The sequence below is a fragment of the Neofelis nebulosa genome, chromosome 14, assembly GCF_028018385.1.
Source record: "Neofelis nebulosa isolate mNeoNeb1 chromosome 14, mNeoNeb1.pri, whole genome shotgun sequence".
Taxonomy (NCBI): Eukaryota; Metazoa; Chordata; class Mammalia; order Carnivora; family Felidae; genus Neofelis; species Neofelis nebulosa.
In genome coordinates, this window is record NC_080795.1 from 45,794,720 (window position 1) to 45,813,680 (window position 18,961).

The 18,961-nt window shown below is 36.9% G+C and overlaps 1 protein-coding gene across 6 annotated transcripts in view; it reads left to right on the forward strand.

Annotated features, from left to right (window-relative positions):
* The window catches only part of VPS13B (vacuolar protein sorting 13 homolog B), an 805,543-nt gene that overhangs the window by 593,119 nt on the left and 193,463 nt on the right, over positions 1 to 18,961 (forward strand). For all 6 annotated transcript variants that reach the window (XM_058699592.1, XM_058699588.1, XM_058699591.1 and 3 more), the window contains one exon: positions 1,205 to 1,892. In XM_058699592.1, the coding sequence (XP_058555575.1) occupies positions 1,205 to 1,892 (688 nt within the window). The remainder of the gene's footprint in view (positions 1 to 1,204; positions 1,893 to 18,961) is intronic.

An 18,961-nucleotide genomic window follows, 5' to 3' on the forward strand; every position in this document is an offset into this window, starting at 1 on the left:
AAAAATAAATAAACATTAAAAAAATTTTTTTTAACCTGAAATGTTCAATGATATGAAAATGGTTGAACAAATGTTCCTAACACTAAATGAAATATTATGCAGCCTTTTAAAACAGCATTTATGAAGAGTATATTAGCATTTTTAAAAACTGGGATATACTTTGTCTCTATGGTATGATCATAACCATAAGGGGACCGAAGGCAGGGGGGACCTTTGTACAGGTGGAGAAAAAAATACTGAAAGGAAGTACACTAAAATATTACCATTGGTCATGTTTGGTGATAAGTGATAGTCGGGAGGATTTGGGTTTTTCCTCAGATTGTCCATGGCTTCTTTAATGAATCTGTGTTACTTGGATAAAAAAGCAAATGAAACATCTAGGTCTCGAGTAGCATCTCACAAACTGATGGTTGGCAGGACCTAAGAAAGGGGAGCAGAGGAGCAAACTAGAGATCTCGGTGCTGTGCTGCCACAGTGATGGGAACTGCCGCTAACACCAAATTGTCCTTTGTTCTCCACACAGGGAGTGGTGGATGGAAATTTTTGAGAATAAGTAGCCTTTAGTGCACAAAAGAAGAATCCACCTTCAGGGGCTTTACTTACTTGTATTTTGCTTCATCACTTATATATACTCTTGGCTCAAGTCCTATTGTAGAGAAAAATGAACTTCATTTTTAATAAAATACACTTTATTTTACTTTTCTTTTCCTTCATAATTTAAGACTGCTGACTTTTCCCTCTCTTTCCTCCTATCCAAAAACTTATAAATTAATTCTGTAATGACAAGGGTAAACAGTATAAGCTACTTCTACCTAAAATAGAATTTCAACCGATAGTAATCATGATTTGGAAATACGAGTTTATTACACTACTTGAAAAAAAATCACTGTCAAGAAGACTAATATATTCTTTAAAGAGGCATTTTTAAATCCATACTACTGTTAGTATCAGTCCAGAGACAGGAAGTCTGACTCAAAATATACTCAAAGGTGTATGTTAATAATAGAAATGCACATTTGATGCTTTTTCTCAAGTATTTCCTCAGCATTTTAATATGAATAATTTTTTGAATGGTTACTTGATTTTTAGGATTACTCTGATATAGGTAATACTAGAGCCATTTTAACAACATATTTATATAACGTCCTTTATATAATAACACTTGGGATGTAACTAGTTTAAAATATTTTATTTTTCCTTACAGATCTCTAAGCAAGAACAGAAAAAAATGGATACGTTTGATGGAAACGTGGCTGAAACCTCATCTCGGTACAGTGGTGCTCAGGATAGTGGAATTGGCAGTGACAGCGTTAAGATCAGAATAGTACAAATAGAGCAGCACAGCGGTACCAGTCAGCATCGCATCGCCCGTCCCTCACGCCAGTCATCAATTGTAAAAAATCTCAATTTTATTCCCTTTGACGTATTTATTACCGCAAGTAGAATCTCACTAATGACCTATTCCTGTACAGCCATACCCAAATCAAAATCCCAAGAACATAAGGATGATGAAAAACCAGGCAAGAGTTCATTAAATCTCCCAGAAGTTGATTCAGATGTTGCTAAGCCCAGCCAGCCATGTATTTCTACCGTAACAGCAGCAGATCTCTTGAGCAGCAGCGTATCTTTTCCTTCGGGGAAGAAAATAGGGGTCATCTCTCTCGAAAGCCTTCATGCATCCACGAGGTCATCTGCTAGACAGGCACTTGGTATAACTATCGTTCGGCAGCCTGGACGAAGAGGCGCCGGTGACTTGCAGCTGGAACCTTTTTTGTACTTTATTGTGTCCCAGCCTTCCTTGCTTCTAAGTTGTCACCACAGAAAGCAGAGAGTGGAAATGTCCATTTTTGACGCTGTGCTCAAAGGGGTAGCCTCTGATTACAAATGTACAGGTAAGAGTCTTCAGCTTTACTGGAGTGCTAATAACTACTACTACTACATAGTGAGTTTTATTCCCAAGGTATCAAGCTTGATCAAACAGAAAACAGCTGGCAGACCAGATGAGACTCCTTTTCTCTGCGGAATATGTAAATATGTAAAGTTCACGTCCCACAGCTGAATCATGTTTAAGTAAATGTTTGAAATGTATCAAGGTTTAGCCCCAGTGTTCTTACTGTGCCTCTGAATATTCATTTCTTTTTTCAAGAGCTGAACGAAACAGGGGTTCTTTCTGGCCTATAGAAATGCTTAAGAATTTCCAGTGATTGGGAAGTAAAGCTTTTTTTCATATTAATGGCCCCTGGGTATGCTTTCCATATTAATGCAGCTGTTCAGGTTGAAAACAAAACAAGAGGAAAAGGGGCTGTTGTAAACAGAAAGTCCATTGGATGAAAGAAAAAAAAAAACCTTAGAAAATGAAGTTTATTGTTTTGGTATTCTTTTGATCTAATCATCTTGCTGTAACTGCATTATATTAAATGTATTTGAGAAAGTTTATGAGTAAGGTAAGATCATTTAAAGATATTTGTACGTGTATAAGAAACACATTTATTAGTGGTATTTGCCAGTTGGCTCTTGTTTCTCCATCCATACCTTTCTTATAACCAGAGAGCATCCTCCTACATTATAATAATTATATTGAACTTCTGAAGCTTGTTGCCTTTTAAGAGTAGGAAGTGATCAGGGGTTTGGATTTAAAACATAATCGCTGATAGTAACAAGGGCTAATGGAAACGGGGTCAGAGTATAGAGACTTTTTCCCTGTGTTGAGGTAGAATCGGAGATTTGGCTGTAGAACTGGAAGGGGTAGCTGGCCATCTAAGATTCAGTACTGGAAGAAGGTCCTAGCAAGCTCAGGTATAAATCAGGCATTTTTATTGCTATCAGGTGGTCCCATCTAGCAGATGGAAGCCAGCAGTGAGGCATTTGGAGAATTTGTCCAATCTGGAAGTCAAGCTGGTTTGTTCTTAGCATAAAGGAGAACCATTTTACACAGCAGGCTCCTGGAGAGTAGATGGCAGGTGTGAGGATTAGGATTCATTTCAGGCCAAGGAAGTAGGGTCAGAGGAGCCCTTGGCTCTTGCTCAAGTGTAGTACAAGTCCTCTACTTTGGAAAAGGGTAACTAGCCAGTTACTAAGGAAGAACAACCTAGGGTTACCTCCTAGACTGCATCCTAGCCTTCTGTCCATTGATGTGCTGCTGGAACTAGCTCAGACTGGCTTGCAAGAGCCAATCGTTAAGTTTTTAGGAACTTTGAAAGATAGTTGTTAAACCACTGGTAGTTTAAATCGGCGATGGTGAGAATATTTAGCCACATAGATGGGCAAATGCTGTCAGTCAGCTCTCCTGCTCTGAGAGCCAGTTTTTAAGCATTTGCCAGTAACCACTACGTCCCTTCCTCAAACACGTTCTCATTTACTGAGTGCATAATACAATAGGAAATACAATAGGTCCATCAGGGGCACTGAAGATGGGAATGGTACTGTGATTGATGTCTCATGTGATTCAAGGACTCATGCCTTTATACCTGATACCTGTTTGGGAGTCTGCTTAGCATTGGCCAAAACTATGTGCAGGAATGGGAAAATAAGTCTTAATTCCAAGGCACTCCTTAAGTTCTTTCAGCCATAGTTGCTTATAGGCTGGTAGCTTCAGTGGCCTCTACTACGAGATACTTTACTGAGTTCAGTGAAATTATCAGGGCTCATATCAAAGCTGTGCATTTGAATTATAATCAGTTCTTAGGTTGAAATAATAAAGTATTTTTTGTTTAAAAAACTCCTTGGGGGTGCCTGGCTGGCTTAGTCAGTGGAGCATGTGACTCTGGATCTCAGGGTTGTGAGTTTGAGCCCTATGCCAGGTTTAGAGATTGCTTAAAAATAAAATCTTAAAAATAATGTTAAGAATTTAAAAAAAAAATTAAAAATCCTTGTATGTAGACCAACATGGAACCCAAATTCTGTAGATGAAGCTTAGAGTGAAGATGATGGGCCAGTTCACTACAGGGGGGGTCCTATGTGGGAGGAAAAAGGTTTACATACCTTCTAAGGAGCATCCTTTGCATAATATTCTTGTAGATGCCTTTCTTTACACAAAATGTGTCTACTTGGACATTTACATTACCCCAAAAAAGAATTATCAATATAAATTATCACATTTCTTAAAAATGAATTTTATCATGGGGCGCCTGGGTGGCTCAGTCAGTTAAGCATCTGACTTCAGCTCAAGTCATGATCTCACAGCCCATGAGTTCGAGCCCTGCGTTGGGCTCTGTGCTGACAGCTCGGAACCTGGAGCCTGCTTCAGATTCTGTGTCTCCCTGTCTCTCTGCCCCTAACCCACTCGCATTCTGTCTCTGTCTCTCTCAAAAATAAATAAACGTTAAAAAAAATTTTTTTAATGAATTTTATCAGAAAGTAAGTAGTTAAAATATGATAGCTAAAAAAATTAAAAAGAAGCAACTAGCATTTATTGGATGTTCATTCTGTGCCAGTGTACTAATTTCTTTAAATGTATTTTCTCATTTAATCCTTGTAACAACTCTATATGAAATGCTATATATAATCCCGTCTTAAAGAAGAGGAAACTAAAGTGTGCAGAAGTTAAGTAACTTGTCCACGATTACAGACATAGCAATAAGCAGAACTAAAATTCAAAACAAGATTTATTGGACTTGTTAAGTCTGGTCTCTCAGTGGATCCCTGGCATAAAGAGAAAGACGTGAATCCACAATTCTCTGTCAGCCTTCATTGTCCAGGCCAGGATATGCAAATGGTTCCCTCTGTAATGTTTTAACTGGTGGATTTTTGTATGTTAAATGTGTCGTGATATGACTACACAGTACTGCCTCTCTTGGTATTATGACAAACCTAAGTTTTAATTCTAGCTCTGTTATTTACAAGATGTATACCTATCTATAGGGCAGTTGTAAAACTGAAAATAGGTAATTCATGAAAGTACTTAACATTGAGTCAAGCAGCTAGTAGGCCCGAATAAATGTTCACTTCTACTGCTTTAGCTATTATGATTATACAGCAAAAAGATTACCAAACTGGGAACCAGGAATTTAATATTAGCTTTGCCGGTAATTAGCAGGGTGATCTTAACCAGGCAATTTACTTTCTCGAGTTTCTGTTTTCTTATTTGTAAAATGTGGTGATTATAATAGATACTAACAAGGTCCATTCCAGTTCTAAAGTTTCATTATTCTCTAATTTGGAATTCATCTTCCCATACTCACCTTTCTAAAAATATTTATACTGCTTTGGCCTCAGGGAGTTACTTCTGTGAGTACCCTATAAGAATAAAATGTATTCTGACTTGTCTTAAAGATGCAGATTTTCTTTTGACACTCTAGTGGAGCACTAATTCGTTTATTCAGTGTTTTAAATGCATAAATTTTATTAAATATTAATGAAGTTATTTTTTAAAGCTGATCCAGGGAATTTCTGTTTTAAGTTGGTCCATTTGAGTGAACTGTACAAGTCCCATTATCAATTTAGTAAGCTAGGAACACTTGTTGTAGCACTTTTCCATCCTAAAGGAAAGACTGTTCTGTTCCATGTTCAGGATTCTTTTGAAGCCCTGTAATCATGTGGGTAAGAAAAAAGAGAAAGATAAGAATGCCTATAATGTTAACATTCAGGGGGAGGAGAAAAGTTGAGGTGGCTGGTTTCATTTCTGGATTCTAAAGTGAAAGAGTCATTGCAGTGTCTTGATTGGAAGGATAAAAAGGGGTGTGATCATGAAGCTAACTTTCTAAGAAAGATCCAGGAAAAGTTAAAGCCATCATAAGTTAAAAATGAAAGAGATAACATATTACATCTTTCTGCCATATTTATACTCTATTTATTGAGATATAATTGGCATACAGTATTAGTTTCAGGTATAAAAACATAGTGATTTGACATTTGTTTACATTGTGAAATGGTCACCATAGTAAGTCGTTACCATCTGTCACCTTACAAAGTTAATCCAGTTTTGTTGAATATATTCCCCACGCTGTATATTATATCCCTATTTCTTAATTTATTGTATAACTGGAAGTTTGTACTTCTTAATTTCCTTCACCCATTAGGGCCCTCCCAACCTCCCTGCCCTCTGCAGCTGCCAGACTATTCTCTGTATCTATGAGTCTAGGTTTTATTTTGTTTTGTTTTGTTTTTTAGATCCCACATATAAGTAAAATTATATGATATTTGTCTTTCTCTGCTTGATTTATTTCACTTTGCGTAATAGCCCTCCAGGTCTATCCATGTTGTCACAAGTAGCAAGATTTCATTCATTTTAATGGCTGAATAGTATTCCAGTGTGTGGGTGGGGTGTGTGTATATATATGGTAGCTCTAACTTTTTTTAAAAGTTTATTTATATATTTTGAGAGAGAGAGAGAGAGCGTGAGTTGGGGGAGGGAGCAGAGAGAGAGAATCCCAAGCAGGCTCCATGCTGTCAGTGCAGAGCCCGACATGGGGCTTGAACTTAGAAAGCATGAGATCATGAACCACCCAGATGCCCCAAATGGTAGCTCTAACTTTTTGAGAACCTTCATGCTGTTTTCCATAGTGGCTGCACCAATTTACATTCCCACTAACAGTGGACAAAGGTTCCCTTTTCTCCACATCACCACTAACACTAGTCATTTCTTGTCTTTTTGATAATAACCATTCCCACGGTGTGAAGTGATATCTCATTGTGGTTTTGATTTTCATTACCCCGATGATTAGTGATGGTGAGGATCTTTTCATATGCCTGTTGGCCATCTGTATGTCCTCTTAGGAAAATGTCTATTCAGATCCTCTGCCCATATCATAAAAAGATTATTTGCTTTTTTGTGAAATTATAAGAGTTTTTATGTATTTTGGCTATTAACCCCTGATTGGACATATCATTGACAAATGTCTTCTCCCATTCAGTAGGTTGTTTTTTTAGTTTGTTGATGATTTCCTTCATTGTGCAGAAACTTTCTAGCTTGATGTAGTTAGGCCTTTGTTTATTTTTGTTCTTGTTTCACTTGTTTCTGGAGTCAGATCAAAAAAGACATCACTAAGACTGATATCAAGGAGCTTACCGCCTATGTTTTCTTCCAGGAATTTAATAATATCAGGTCTTACATGGAAGTCTACTCTGTTTTGTTGATTTTTACATGGTGTAAGATAGTGGTTTAGTTTCATTCTTTTGCACGTAGCTATCCAATTTTTCCAACACAATTTACTAAAAAGACTATCATTTCCCGATTGTATATTCTTGCCTCCTTTGTTGAACGTTACTTGAACATATATGTGTGGGGTTTTTATTCTATTCCATTGATCTATGTGCCTGTTTTTATGCAAATGCCATACTGTTTTCATTACTGTAGTTTTGTAGCATAGTTTGAAATCAGGGACCCTGATACTTCTGGCTTTGTTCTCCTTTCTGGATTGCTTTGGCTGTTCGGGGTCTTTTGTAGTCCCATACAAATTTGAGGATTATTTGTTCTCTGAAAATGTCATTGGAATTTTGATAGGAATTGCATTGAATCTGCAGATTGCTTTGGGGATTATGGAATTTTAATAATATTAATCCATCCAGTCTGTGAGCATGGAATATCTTTCCATTTATTTGCATCATCTTCAGTTTTTTTCATCAGTGTCTTATAGTTTACGATATACAGGTCTTTTACCTCCTTGGTTAAATTTATTCCTGGGTACTTTATTCTTTTGTATGCATTTGTAAATGAGATTGTTTTCTTGATTTCTCTTTTGCTGCTTTCATTTTTAGTGTATAGAAACATAACACATACACATTTTTATATATTTTTTTTATCTTGAAATGTTACTGACTTCATTACTTCTAATGGTTTTTTCCAGTGGGTTCTTTAGACATATTGTTCCACTGTTTTCTTCCCTCTGTGCTTTCTGATGAGAAATCCATGGTAATCACAGTCATTGTTTCTGTATATGTAACGTGTTGATTTTCTCTAGGTGCTTTCAAGATTTTTTTCTTGATATTTGGTTTTCTATAGGTTGATTATAATGTGTCTGGGCTTGATTTCTTTGAATTTATCCTGTTTGAGGTTTTCTGGCCTCCTTAACTCTGTAACTGTATGCTTTCTAAAACTAAATTCGGGAACTTTTAAGCTATTATTTCTTTAAATGTTTTTCTGCACCAATCTTTTTTGGACACCAGCATTAAACTTTTTATATTATTCCACAGATCCCTGAGACTCCATTCTTTTTTTTGTTTGTTTTTTCCTATTTTCTTTTTTCTTCTCTGTTCTTCATATTAGATAATTTCTATTGAATTTTCCGGTTCTAAAATTTTTATTTGGTTCTTTTCTATAGTTTCTGTTTCTCTTCTGAGAACTTCTATATCTCCACTCATTTTAAGCACGTTTACCTTACCTCATGAAACATAGTTATAATACCTGCTAAAGTCTTAAATGCTTTGACGCTGCTAACACAGCACAGCCACTACAGGACCTGCCCCCATCCCCCACGTACACACACACTGTAGCCACCCTTGGGGCAAAACCAGGAGACAAAAAAGAAGTATAAAAGACAGCAGGTTTTTCCTACACTCTTGAAATCACAGAGGCCTTAATTCCCAGACATAAGGATGTTTGACTGTTCTTGCCATCACTGTGCACCACAACCCAAGACTCACTTTCAAGTCAAAGTTGTGAGAGAAAAGAGGAAAAACAAAACAAATTGAGAAACACGACCGTAGCAGTCCTATCTGCAAGTTCAACTCTCCTCCCCAGTCTACATTGTTCTTGTTTGCTTTTTAGAGCCCTCAGGCCTTTTGTTTTTTGTATTTTCTCTCTCGAGTTTTTTATTGTAAGCAGCATGAGAGTTACGTTGAAGTGAGCTTATTACAACTTTGCCTGGCACCAGACGTCCTTCAATTTTAAAATAATAAAATTATTATCTAGTCTATTAGCAGAGACATGGTCTTCTGAGAAACTTAATACAGGATTTCCTCCAAAAGTGATATTTTAATATCTTTACATCTGTGACACAGATCGTTTAATATGCTGTAATGAATAAACTGCTCCCAGGGAGTTGTCAGCATTAACCTGATTCTGCACATGTCACCGTTAAGCAAAGAACATGTCCACATACTCAAAGGGTGGTAATAGTGTTCTCTTTCTCTGTTCCTGAGGGATATCCTTTCATATATTATAAAATCAAATTAGAAGAAGAAATGCTGTGAAATTCATTGTCCCTCATGTCAGTCTGCATTCTCAGCACATGTGACTGATAAATACACGTGTGTATATTATATATACCACTTATGCATATACATATTTAAAAACCTAAATTCTATGAGAGGCTACCCAGAATACATGATAAATGGAATCTATACCTATACCTGCCTCTTTTTTTTTAGAAACCTGAAGTGCTATAGAACCGGTAACAACTGCTTATCATTTTGAAAGATTAATAAAGCATCGTCGCCAGTCTGCATAATTTAGTGATCTTAAATTATGCCAGCTCTACCTGAAAGTGTGTGTGTGTGTGTGTGTGTGTGTGTGTGTGTGTGTGTGTGTATATATATATATGGTCATTTGCTTTACTCCCCCTAGTTTAAATAACAGCAGATTATCTAAAGCCTAAATTATCAACTTGCATTTCTTTTATGACTCTTGATATTTATAGTAACCTATAAATGATCTTCCATTCAGTCCAAGTAGACAGTACATCTGCAAGTTAACAAGTTTCTTTTTAAAATATTAAAATAATGTGACAGTGGGCTTTTCCATGTCCCTCTTACCTGAAGCAACATCTAACAGAAACGAAATCTTCTGCCAGCACCTTTATATGTAGCAGCTGTAATATTGGCAGTTCTCATTTAAATAAAGATGAATGTAGTTGTTTTTAACATAATCGTATTAGTTGTGTTTATAAATATTTAAAAATTGGTATTTATTTTGTTTAAGGTAATGGAATCCAGATTTGAAGTTGCCTCATATCTTGACTATGCAGCCCAAGGCAGACTTAAAAAGTCATTTTTCTTCTTGTTTGTTTGGGGCTTTTTGTTTGTTTTTGAAGAAATGACTGTGCCATCTGGTCAATTGTAAAGGAGTTGAACCATTCTGAGGGAATTTAACCAACCCCCGTACTTCCTCAGCACACAGACAGTCCAGTAGCTTGTTACTCATTGTTTGCCAGGAACCCACAAACCAATTTGAAGACAATTACCTCATCTCTCCCGCAACTTCTTTACTTATTGTAATTTTTCAGGCATCAGCTAGACTAAAATAGAGAAATTAAAGTTGATTAGAATCCATACTGAAAGAGTGGGTAATAACACACTTCTGTGTATGACAGAACTATCCACAACATGGTATCTCTAGTATAGGAGACCTCCTACATTTTAAAGTTTTATACAAGTTTGCATCTATGACTTCAGCTCTAATTAAGAGGCAAACATGGAAGAGTTCAATAAGAGCTCAAGATTTGGAGTCAGCCAGTCCTGAGTTCTTTTAAAAAAATTTTTTTTTCAACGTTTTTTATTTATTTTTGGGACAGAGAGAGACAAAGCATGAACGGGAGAGGGGCAGAGAGAGAGGGAGACACAGAATCGGAAACAGGCTCCAGGCTCCGAGCCATCAGCCCAGAGCCTGACGCGGGGCTCGAACTCACGGACCGCGAGATCGTGACCTGGCTGAAGTCGGAGTCTTAACCGACTGCGCCACCCAGGCGCCCCAGCCAGTCCTGAGTTCTAATCCCAGCTCTGCTGCTTAACAACTGTGTGATCTTGGGCAAGTTATTTCCTCTTTCTAAGCCTTGGCCCCTTATCTAGAATACAGGGGGAACACTGGTAGTGATCTGCTAAAGTTGATGTGAGAATGAAATGATGTATATGAAGCTCTTAGCTGAGTGTGTAGCACAGAGCTCCGTATGTGTTAATACTGTTGTTGTTGTTTTTATCATCACTGTTAACATCTTTAAGCTGAGTTTAAAAATAGTGGTTGTAATCAGCCAAAAGCATTCACGTCATTTTAGTTCAATTTATAGCTATTGTGTAGTTTGAAAATTTTCAGTTACAGTAATTGGCTTCTTTACCCTTTCATGAATAGGTCTGCAGAAAATGTGCCAGAGACATCTGAGTAAACCAACAGTTGGAAAATCATAAACTGCCTTCTTACACCTCATAAATCATATCTTGATTTCATTTAGTTATTGTGACTAAAAGAGAAGGATTGAATTACATGTCTCTTCAGAACTAAAGGTTTTGCTAATGTCTCTGGAAAGGCTTAGAATTAACCTGTGACTTTAATGTCATAATGATCACAACTTGAACATTTATCTGAAAATTTAGCTGCTGGGAACATTTCTTGCCGGCCAGTAATACGAAGTGAAATTATTACATTGACAGAAATCAGCCACTAAGTGGTTCTCTTAAATGAGAGGAACTCTAGAGCATCTCTCAGGGAGAGTTGTGGGGAGAAAGTTAAATAAGATGTGACCCAGGGGTGCCTGGGCGGCTCAGTCAGTTGAGCGTCTGACTTCAGCTCAGGTCATGATCTCATGGTCCATGAGTTCAAGCCCCACATCAGGCTCTGTGCTGACAGCCTGGAGCCTGCTTCAGATTCTATGTCTTCTCTCTCTCCCTCTCTCTTTCTCTCTCCCCACCCCCCCACCCCACTCACACTCCGTCTCTATCAAAAATAAATAAACATTAACCAAAACAAAAAACAAAAAACAAACAAAAAAAAAAGATGTGACCCAGCCAGTAGGGAGAGTTAACATATAGGGAAGGATATTAGAAGGGAAATCAGAAACTTTGACTTTTAGTCTTGACTCATTAGCCAAGATTGTTTGATGCAAATAACTAAACTTGGTGCTTTAGTTTCCTTATCTCTAAAATGGGTATAATAATATCTGGTCTCTGTAGTTTCATAGTTTAATCTTAGCTCCAAGTGAGATATCTATGAATGCCTTGGGACTATGAAATATTGTTCAACTGTAAGTGGGGCTTCTGTAGTTATTAGCAATAGAAGGAAGAGCTTAATGGATCTTTTTAAACATGAGGAAGACTAGTGCTATGGCCCTTTTGACATCCATCTTGATCATCAGGATTTACTTAACAGGAGAAATGGAAGGAATCATTTAAAACCACTAAATTGGCTTTCAATGTTACAGAACCAAGACTTTGCTCAGAGCAGACAAGAGGTTTAAAATTGGGATTAACTTGATCTTCCTTACAGATATATATAGATTTATATGACTACATTTTTTTCTGTACAGCACCCTATATTTACTTGCATTGAATTTTAATCAAATGTTGTCATGTAAAACATCTGAAACCCACATTAGAATTTAACATGAAAACAACCAAATAGAAAAGAGAGTAAGAATACCACAAAGCAGCACAGAAAATAAATTAAAAGGAATTCATTGAAATGATATTTTGCATATTATCTGCTAGTTAGCATCATTAAATATAAGTAATGTAATTCCTTTTTTTTTTTTAACCTTTATTTATTTTTGAGACAGAGAGAGACAGAGCATGAATGGGGGAGGGGCAGAGAGAGAGGGAGACACAGAATCGGAAGCAGGCTCCAGGCTCTGAGCCATCAGCCCCAGAGCCCGACGCAGGGCTCGAACTCACGGACCGCGAGATCGTGACCTGAGCTGAAGTCGGACGCTCAACCGACTGAGCCACCCAGGCGCCCCTGTAATTCCTTTTATTTTAGCAAGATTTGGAAGACTTGGTTCTAAAAGTAAGAGCTAATGGGCACTGATGATCACACATCCCAGCGGCCACGTTAACCCTTCCTGTTCCTCTTCTGGGCTCTAGGCTTGGGATTTCAAACCAGGAAATTTCCTCTTCCCTTTCCTATCAAATCTTAGTACGTACAAGGGACAGAGCATGGGAAAAAGTGCTTATGGAGTTAGCCAAATGCCTGGATATCAGCAAGGACATGGCGGCACTTACTTTGCATCCACAGCAATTTAGAATTGGTTTCTTGGGGGGTTTGCTGTTCTGACAGTGAATTGTTACTGTGTTTTATGGATCTAGGTTCCTTCACAGTTTAATTTTCAGGCATTTTGAGGGTTTTATGGACCACATTTGCTTCTGTGGCTACATTAAAAAAGAGGAAAAAGATGCCATTTAAACTAAGGATCATAAAGAAATATAGAAAATAGGAGAAACCCAGTAGGTCTATAGGTAGCTTTGCCTTTTTTATATACAGTGGTCACAAGGTGACTGATCTGATCCTGACCTCTCACTGCAGGGAGTTACACTGCCAGCCGTTGAGTGCAGCCTAATCAAGCACAACAGTGGCTTCTGAAAGAGGTCCCTTTGGAGGTTAAACAATATTAATTTCATAGATAGAGGCAAATAGATCTAGATCCTCCAAAAACACATTGCTTTAAATTTTATTCAAGTTCTATGAAGAAACACGTTTGTGTATTCTTGGCTGGGCACAAAAGGATTAAGCTAAAAGACCATCTGGGAACATCTTGTCAGGAACTTGGAGAGAGGAAGGGAGAGTAGGGAATCTCTAAACCCTCACCTACTACTCTGCTTCTTCTTTAAGTATTTTCTCCCTTTCTACTCTGGCTGTGAACTCTGCTTGATCTTCCTTAACAAAAGAAAGCTGTGTGAAATTTAAATTCTGATGCACTAGCCATGTTTATTGGACATTGTGTCGTTTCAGTCTTTTCTTTGTATAAAAGTTGATATACCCAGACTTACTAAAAGGAGTCTCTAACTTCTAGTTTAAAAAATGGAAAAGAGTCTGTTTGGTTTGCAGATTATTTACTTCCTTGATTCATACATTGGCCAAATATTTCTAAGGAGTGGAAAAAAACACAAGAATATAATTTTGATAATTATCAGAACCACAGTGCAGAGAAATTGTCAGATCTATAATTTCTCCTCAGCCAGGAGAATTTAATAGAGAAGTAAAGTACATTGACAAGTATTTTGAACCTCAGTAATAATTTTAAGAATTAAATATAAGTAAACTTATTACTGGTTTTTAAGATCAAAATTGGGTATACTTTCCACTAATAAACAAAGAGTTTTATATTTTACCCATTATCTTCCTCTTAATTCAGATCAGTGATAAAAAAGATTTTTCAAAATTAAAAAGCAAAAACAAAAACTAGAAGGAGTAGACACTTGAAAGCACCACACATACATACTCCTGTATTTTGTTTAAAGTTTGTGTTTTAGAAACAAAACATTAACTGTTATTGAACTTTTACCATGACGTGTCCCGTACTAACCATGTTATATATATTATCTGATATAATATTCTCAACAACCCACAATCTCATGGATTGTCCCCATTTTGGAGACTCCGTGAAGTTAAAATTAAATTTACCCAGTTTAAGGAATCAGGACTTAAACCCAGATCTGTCTGCCTCCAAAGTTCATGTTCTTTTCATTACCCTGAATTTTCTACTGTGTTATAAACTGATGTAAACTCTCCCATAGAACAAAATGTGAGAAAGCTCAATGAAAGTAGGGCTGTCTGTGTTCAGTAAGTCCTAAGTCAATGACAGACCATTTTGTAAACCTCTTCTATATGACAGTATCCTATCATCTGCCAGTTGTCCCTCAAGAATTCATCAAAAGTCACGTAAACGTTTTTTCGTAAACTTAACAACCCTGCGTACCTCAGACCAAAGAGAACCAGTCTCCCTAAGCCACCATAGATGCCACTTTGGTTCTGTGGCAGCCCAGGACAGGTCTGGGCTCATTAACTGTGGCAGACTACAGCATACTTGTAACCCATAACACGTCATTGAAGATTTTGCAAAAAAACAAAAAAACAAAAACAAAAAAAACCAAAAGCCTAGTCTTATTTCTTTTAAGAAACCAAACATTAGATCCTTCTGGACTTTCTGGAACTGATAAAATGAAGACAGAAGTAAATCTTGAGGCTATTTGCGGTGCTACATCATAACAAGCACTTACTTTATGCTTCTGAGGAACTTGCGATATTTTGATCATGTACTACTACTGTCAGAAAGGAAACTCAGTGCAATATGACATCAAAGCAGAAAGTTACTGAAATTTAAATCTGCAATAGTAGTTTAGGGAACACATTAATTTTAATCAATGATTCAGGAATGATAACATTTGCAGGACTACAAATGAAAGCATGCTGTAATTTCAAAAGTTGTTGATAATACAGAGCAGGATTTTATTACCCAGGATTGCAAGCACCAACAGGATCTTGCTGTATTAACAGCAAGATGCTAATGCCAGGAGTAAGGTGATAAACTGTTTACCTACTGGAGAAAACATGGTTAAAATGAGATACCCCATTAATCAAAAGCTTATTTTTCAGCACTCATCCCCCAAATTTCAATTAATAACATTTCTTCCAGTGCCACAAGTTTATAAGAACTGTCCACCATAGGAAAATTTTGTATCCTTGACATTGCTCCATATTTGCATTAGCACTCATTTTCCACAAAAATGTAAAAGACAAAGGTACCATGAGAACACTGAATCAAAGGGGCAAAAACATTGTGATTGCAGTTACTTGCATCTTCCACAATAGAGTCTGCCTGGAGCTGCCAGGGAAAGTCACCATTGGGCTAACTTTGCTTTCTGCCTTCCTTAACCAACCTCCTCCTCATAGAAATGTTCTTGAGCATAGAAGTGGCTAAGAAAAAGCAGAAAGAGGCACGGATTATCAACTGTTTTGTAAACCTGAGGTTGATAAAAGCAACTGTTAGGGAAGATGGGGAGAGTGAGGAAGAAATAATGGTGGCTTAGAGTCTCCTTCGAGTCCTCTTTATAAGAGATGCTTAGTTTTCAAATAAACAACTCCTCCTTCTGGCATTGGGATTTTTAAAATTCAAAGTTCTTTATTCACATGGCAAAAGAAATGGAAACGTTGATTTTTGCAACGGCTAACACTTAGAAATATCTGGTGTAAAAGTGACTGGACTTGATTAAATATTCAGTGTTATGTCCGTCTTTAAAGTGGGAAAATTATCACTGAAATCTGTGGGGAAATGTATTCTCATTGGAGCCTCAATAAAAATTCAGCTTAATTATGACAAAGAAATTTCCTGCCGCATAGTAGAGCAAAACAGAGTAGTATAAAGTAGAATTGAATAAAGCTTACAAAATTTGTAGCATTCAGCTGCTCTGAATGAGCTTAGAAAACAAACTTTTTGTTAAGTAGAAGATTGCAAAGGAAATAAATGAGTTTATTTTCCAAGTTTCATTTTGAGTTGGTCACAATGAATCATGTTGTATTTTATTATATTTTGTATAATTTAAATGTTACGCAAAAACATACTTAACTCTGTGAATATTTGCTGAGGGTTAAAAAATAATGAGCAGCCGTACAAAGACTACTTTTATCAGATTCAGAGGAAGACCTCCCAAGCAGTTAAGTGAAATGAAGGTTTATGAAGAAGAGCAAAGTAATCTACAAGCACAAAGAATACAATCTGAAACAAGTCTCTGTGAAAGCCAATAATATCTTGATCCATCTGTGAACAGACTGGAAACTTTCTGAATCTTCTCTTTGGGTGTTCTTTGTGACATGATATGATGAAGTATTTTCTTTTGGAGGCCAGGTCAGCCCAGAAGAAAAACAAATAATATAACTTTGTCAATACCAATGCCTTATTGAAGTGAATTCTTACTGACTTTCAACAAGATTTATGGCTATGAGCAATTTGTCATTTGTTCGGACCCATTTCCCCCACTCCGCAACTCCTAATAAGGTACTACTTTCTCCTGTTTCTTAGGCTTAGGGACAACAGCATAAATGTGTTCATCTACAGCAACAGAAGCTTACTTTTTTTGAGAGCTTCCTGTGCTCAAATAGGTGTCTCATAAATATGGAGAAGAAAACTAGCAAAGTCTGAAGGAGCTTCCATATGAAGTAGTCATCGCTGCTTGTCACTCTATTTACATTATACTCACAGACTCCTTTAATCTTAATTTATCTGGTGCTTTCCCAGCTACATTGACCCCGAGGAATGTGTAATATGAATCCCATTTTCCAGACTTGGTGATGGAATTAAGGAGAAGTTAAATTGAAGATACTAGAGGAAGTCTAAAAGTCATGCCCCTCATCATCTAACCATAAGGGATTAAATAGTGACTTGCAAACCTGAGCTTTTTCTGTGGGATTCTCATGGATCTGCTACTGCTGCTGCGGCTTGTACCCACGTGACTAGAGGCATATCCAAAGTAGAGATTTTAGCTAAAACTGGGAGAGTAGCCTCTCTCCTGTCACACATTCAATATCCATCAACCACGCAACCTGTATTTTCCTGGATGTTCCTAATTTGTTATTCTGCTCTGACAGCTCTATAAATACAGCTGTACTTTTAAACCAGTTGTATAGCCATATTAACCCAATAATATCATTAAACCAGTAATTTGGGAGGGTGAGGAAAAATAGTCATTGAAAGTTTGACTTCTTTAGATAAGTTTCCTAGACTTTTCCATGTTTTTAAATTCCTATTTCCCATTCTTCTTCCTATTATTGCCAGTTTGTTTATTTCATCTCTGGTAAGTCCTATCCCCCTGTAATTGCCCTTGTAATTGTAAGTGCAGCTTCCAAGGCTGGGTACCAGATGGCCAGGCCCTCTAACTTCTATGAAAAGAGAAGCAACCTCCATGAAACCTATCTCCCCTACATGGAAAACCCTCATTCTTATTATCAGAACTTGTGGTTCCCCATTTATACGTTGATGAAGGTAGAACATCAAAATATTATTCCTTTGAAATGTTTTTTTTTCTCTCCCCTTCACTTCAGTTTTTCTTTTAGATATTTTGTGTGTCATCCTTTTTTTTTTTTTTTTTTTTTTGAGCTGTGAACATAGGTCTATATATCATTATGTGCTTAGGATCATCTTAAAGGTGATTATCCTCCAGTGTGTATGTATGTGTGCATCTAGGTTTATTTCTTTAAGATAGAGTGCCACATGTGCCCTTTCTAGTTACAAAAAGTATGGATATTGAGAATTTTGGTAGTCACTCATTTTCAACCCTCTCCCCTACTCATGCAAAAATACTTTATTTACACTCTCATCGACCATACATGGGAGGATCCATTTCTCCTTCTCCCCTACACAAGATATTATCAGTCTTTTTAGTTTATGCTAATCTGAAAAATAAAAAAAACTACTTCTTTTAATTTGTGTATGGTTGATTGTTGGGCAGAAAATTTTTCTTAGTTTTCATAAAACTCTCCAGAAGGATTAAACAACTTAAGGTAAAAACAGAAATCTTAAAAATGTTTCAAGAAACTATAGGAAAATACATTATCACCTAGGGATAAATCCAGTAAATAAAAATTAGATTTTTTTACCACATCTATAAAAAAAAGTATGTATGCAGAAAGCATCAGAATGTATTTCAAGGACAACTACCGTACCAGGGGGAAGCACTTGCTATGTATGACAGACAAACGTTAACACTCATAATATAGCAAGAGAAAAAAACTAATAGAAAAATGAGTAAGTAAATATTTTGTAGAAGAGGAATCAAATGGCCAATAAATGAAAAGATGCTTAACCACTTTGCTTTTTACTACTAACAATATAAAATGGATGTCTTACTATGTCAGTACATGTAGATCTTCTTGATTCTTCTAAACAACTGTATGGATTACCATTGTTTATTTAAGCATTAGTCTGTTGATGGACTTCCAGGTTGTTTTCTACTTTTTGCTATGGTTAACATTTCTACAGTGTGTGTGCATGCATGCACTACACAGGCATTATCAGTTCTTTTTAGTCTTGGGCTATCTGATAGATGAAAATTTCTACTTATTTAAAATATTTTTGGGGCATCTGGGTGGCTCAGTCGGTTGAGCATCCGACTTTGGCTCAGGTCATGATCTCACAGTCCGTGGGTTCGAGCCCCGCGTCGGGCTCTGTGCTGACCGCCCAGAGCCTGGAGCCTGTTTCAGATTCTGTGTCTCCCTTTCTCTCTGCCCCCCCCCACTCGCACTCTGTCTCTCTCTGTCTCAAAAATAAACATTTAAAAAAAATATTTTTCATTGATTATTAGTAAGATTTAGTATCTCATAATGTTTATA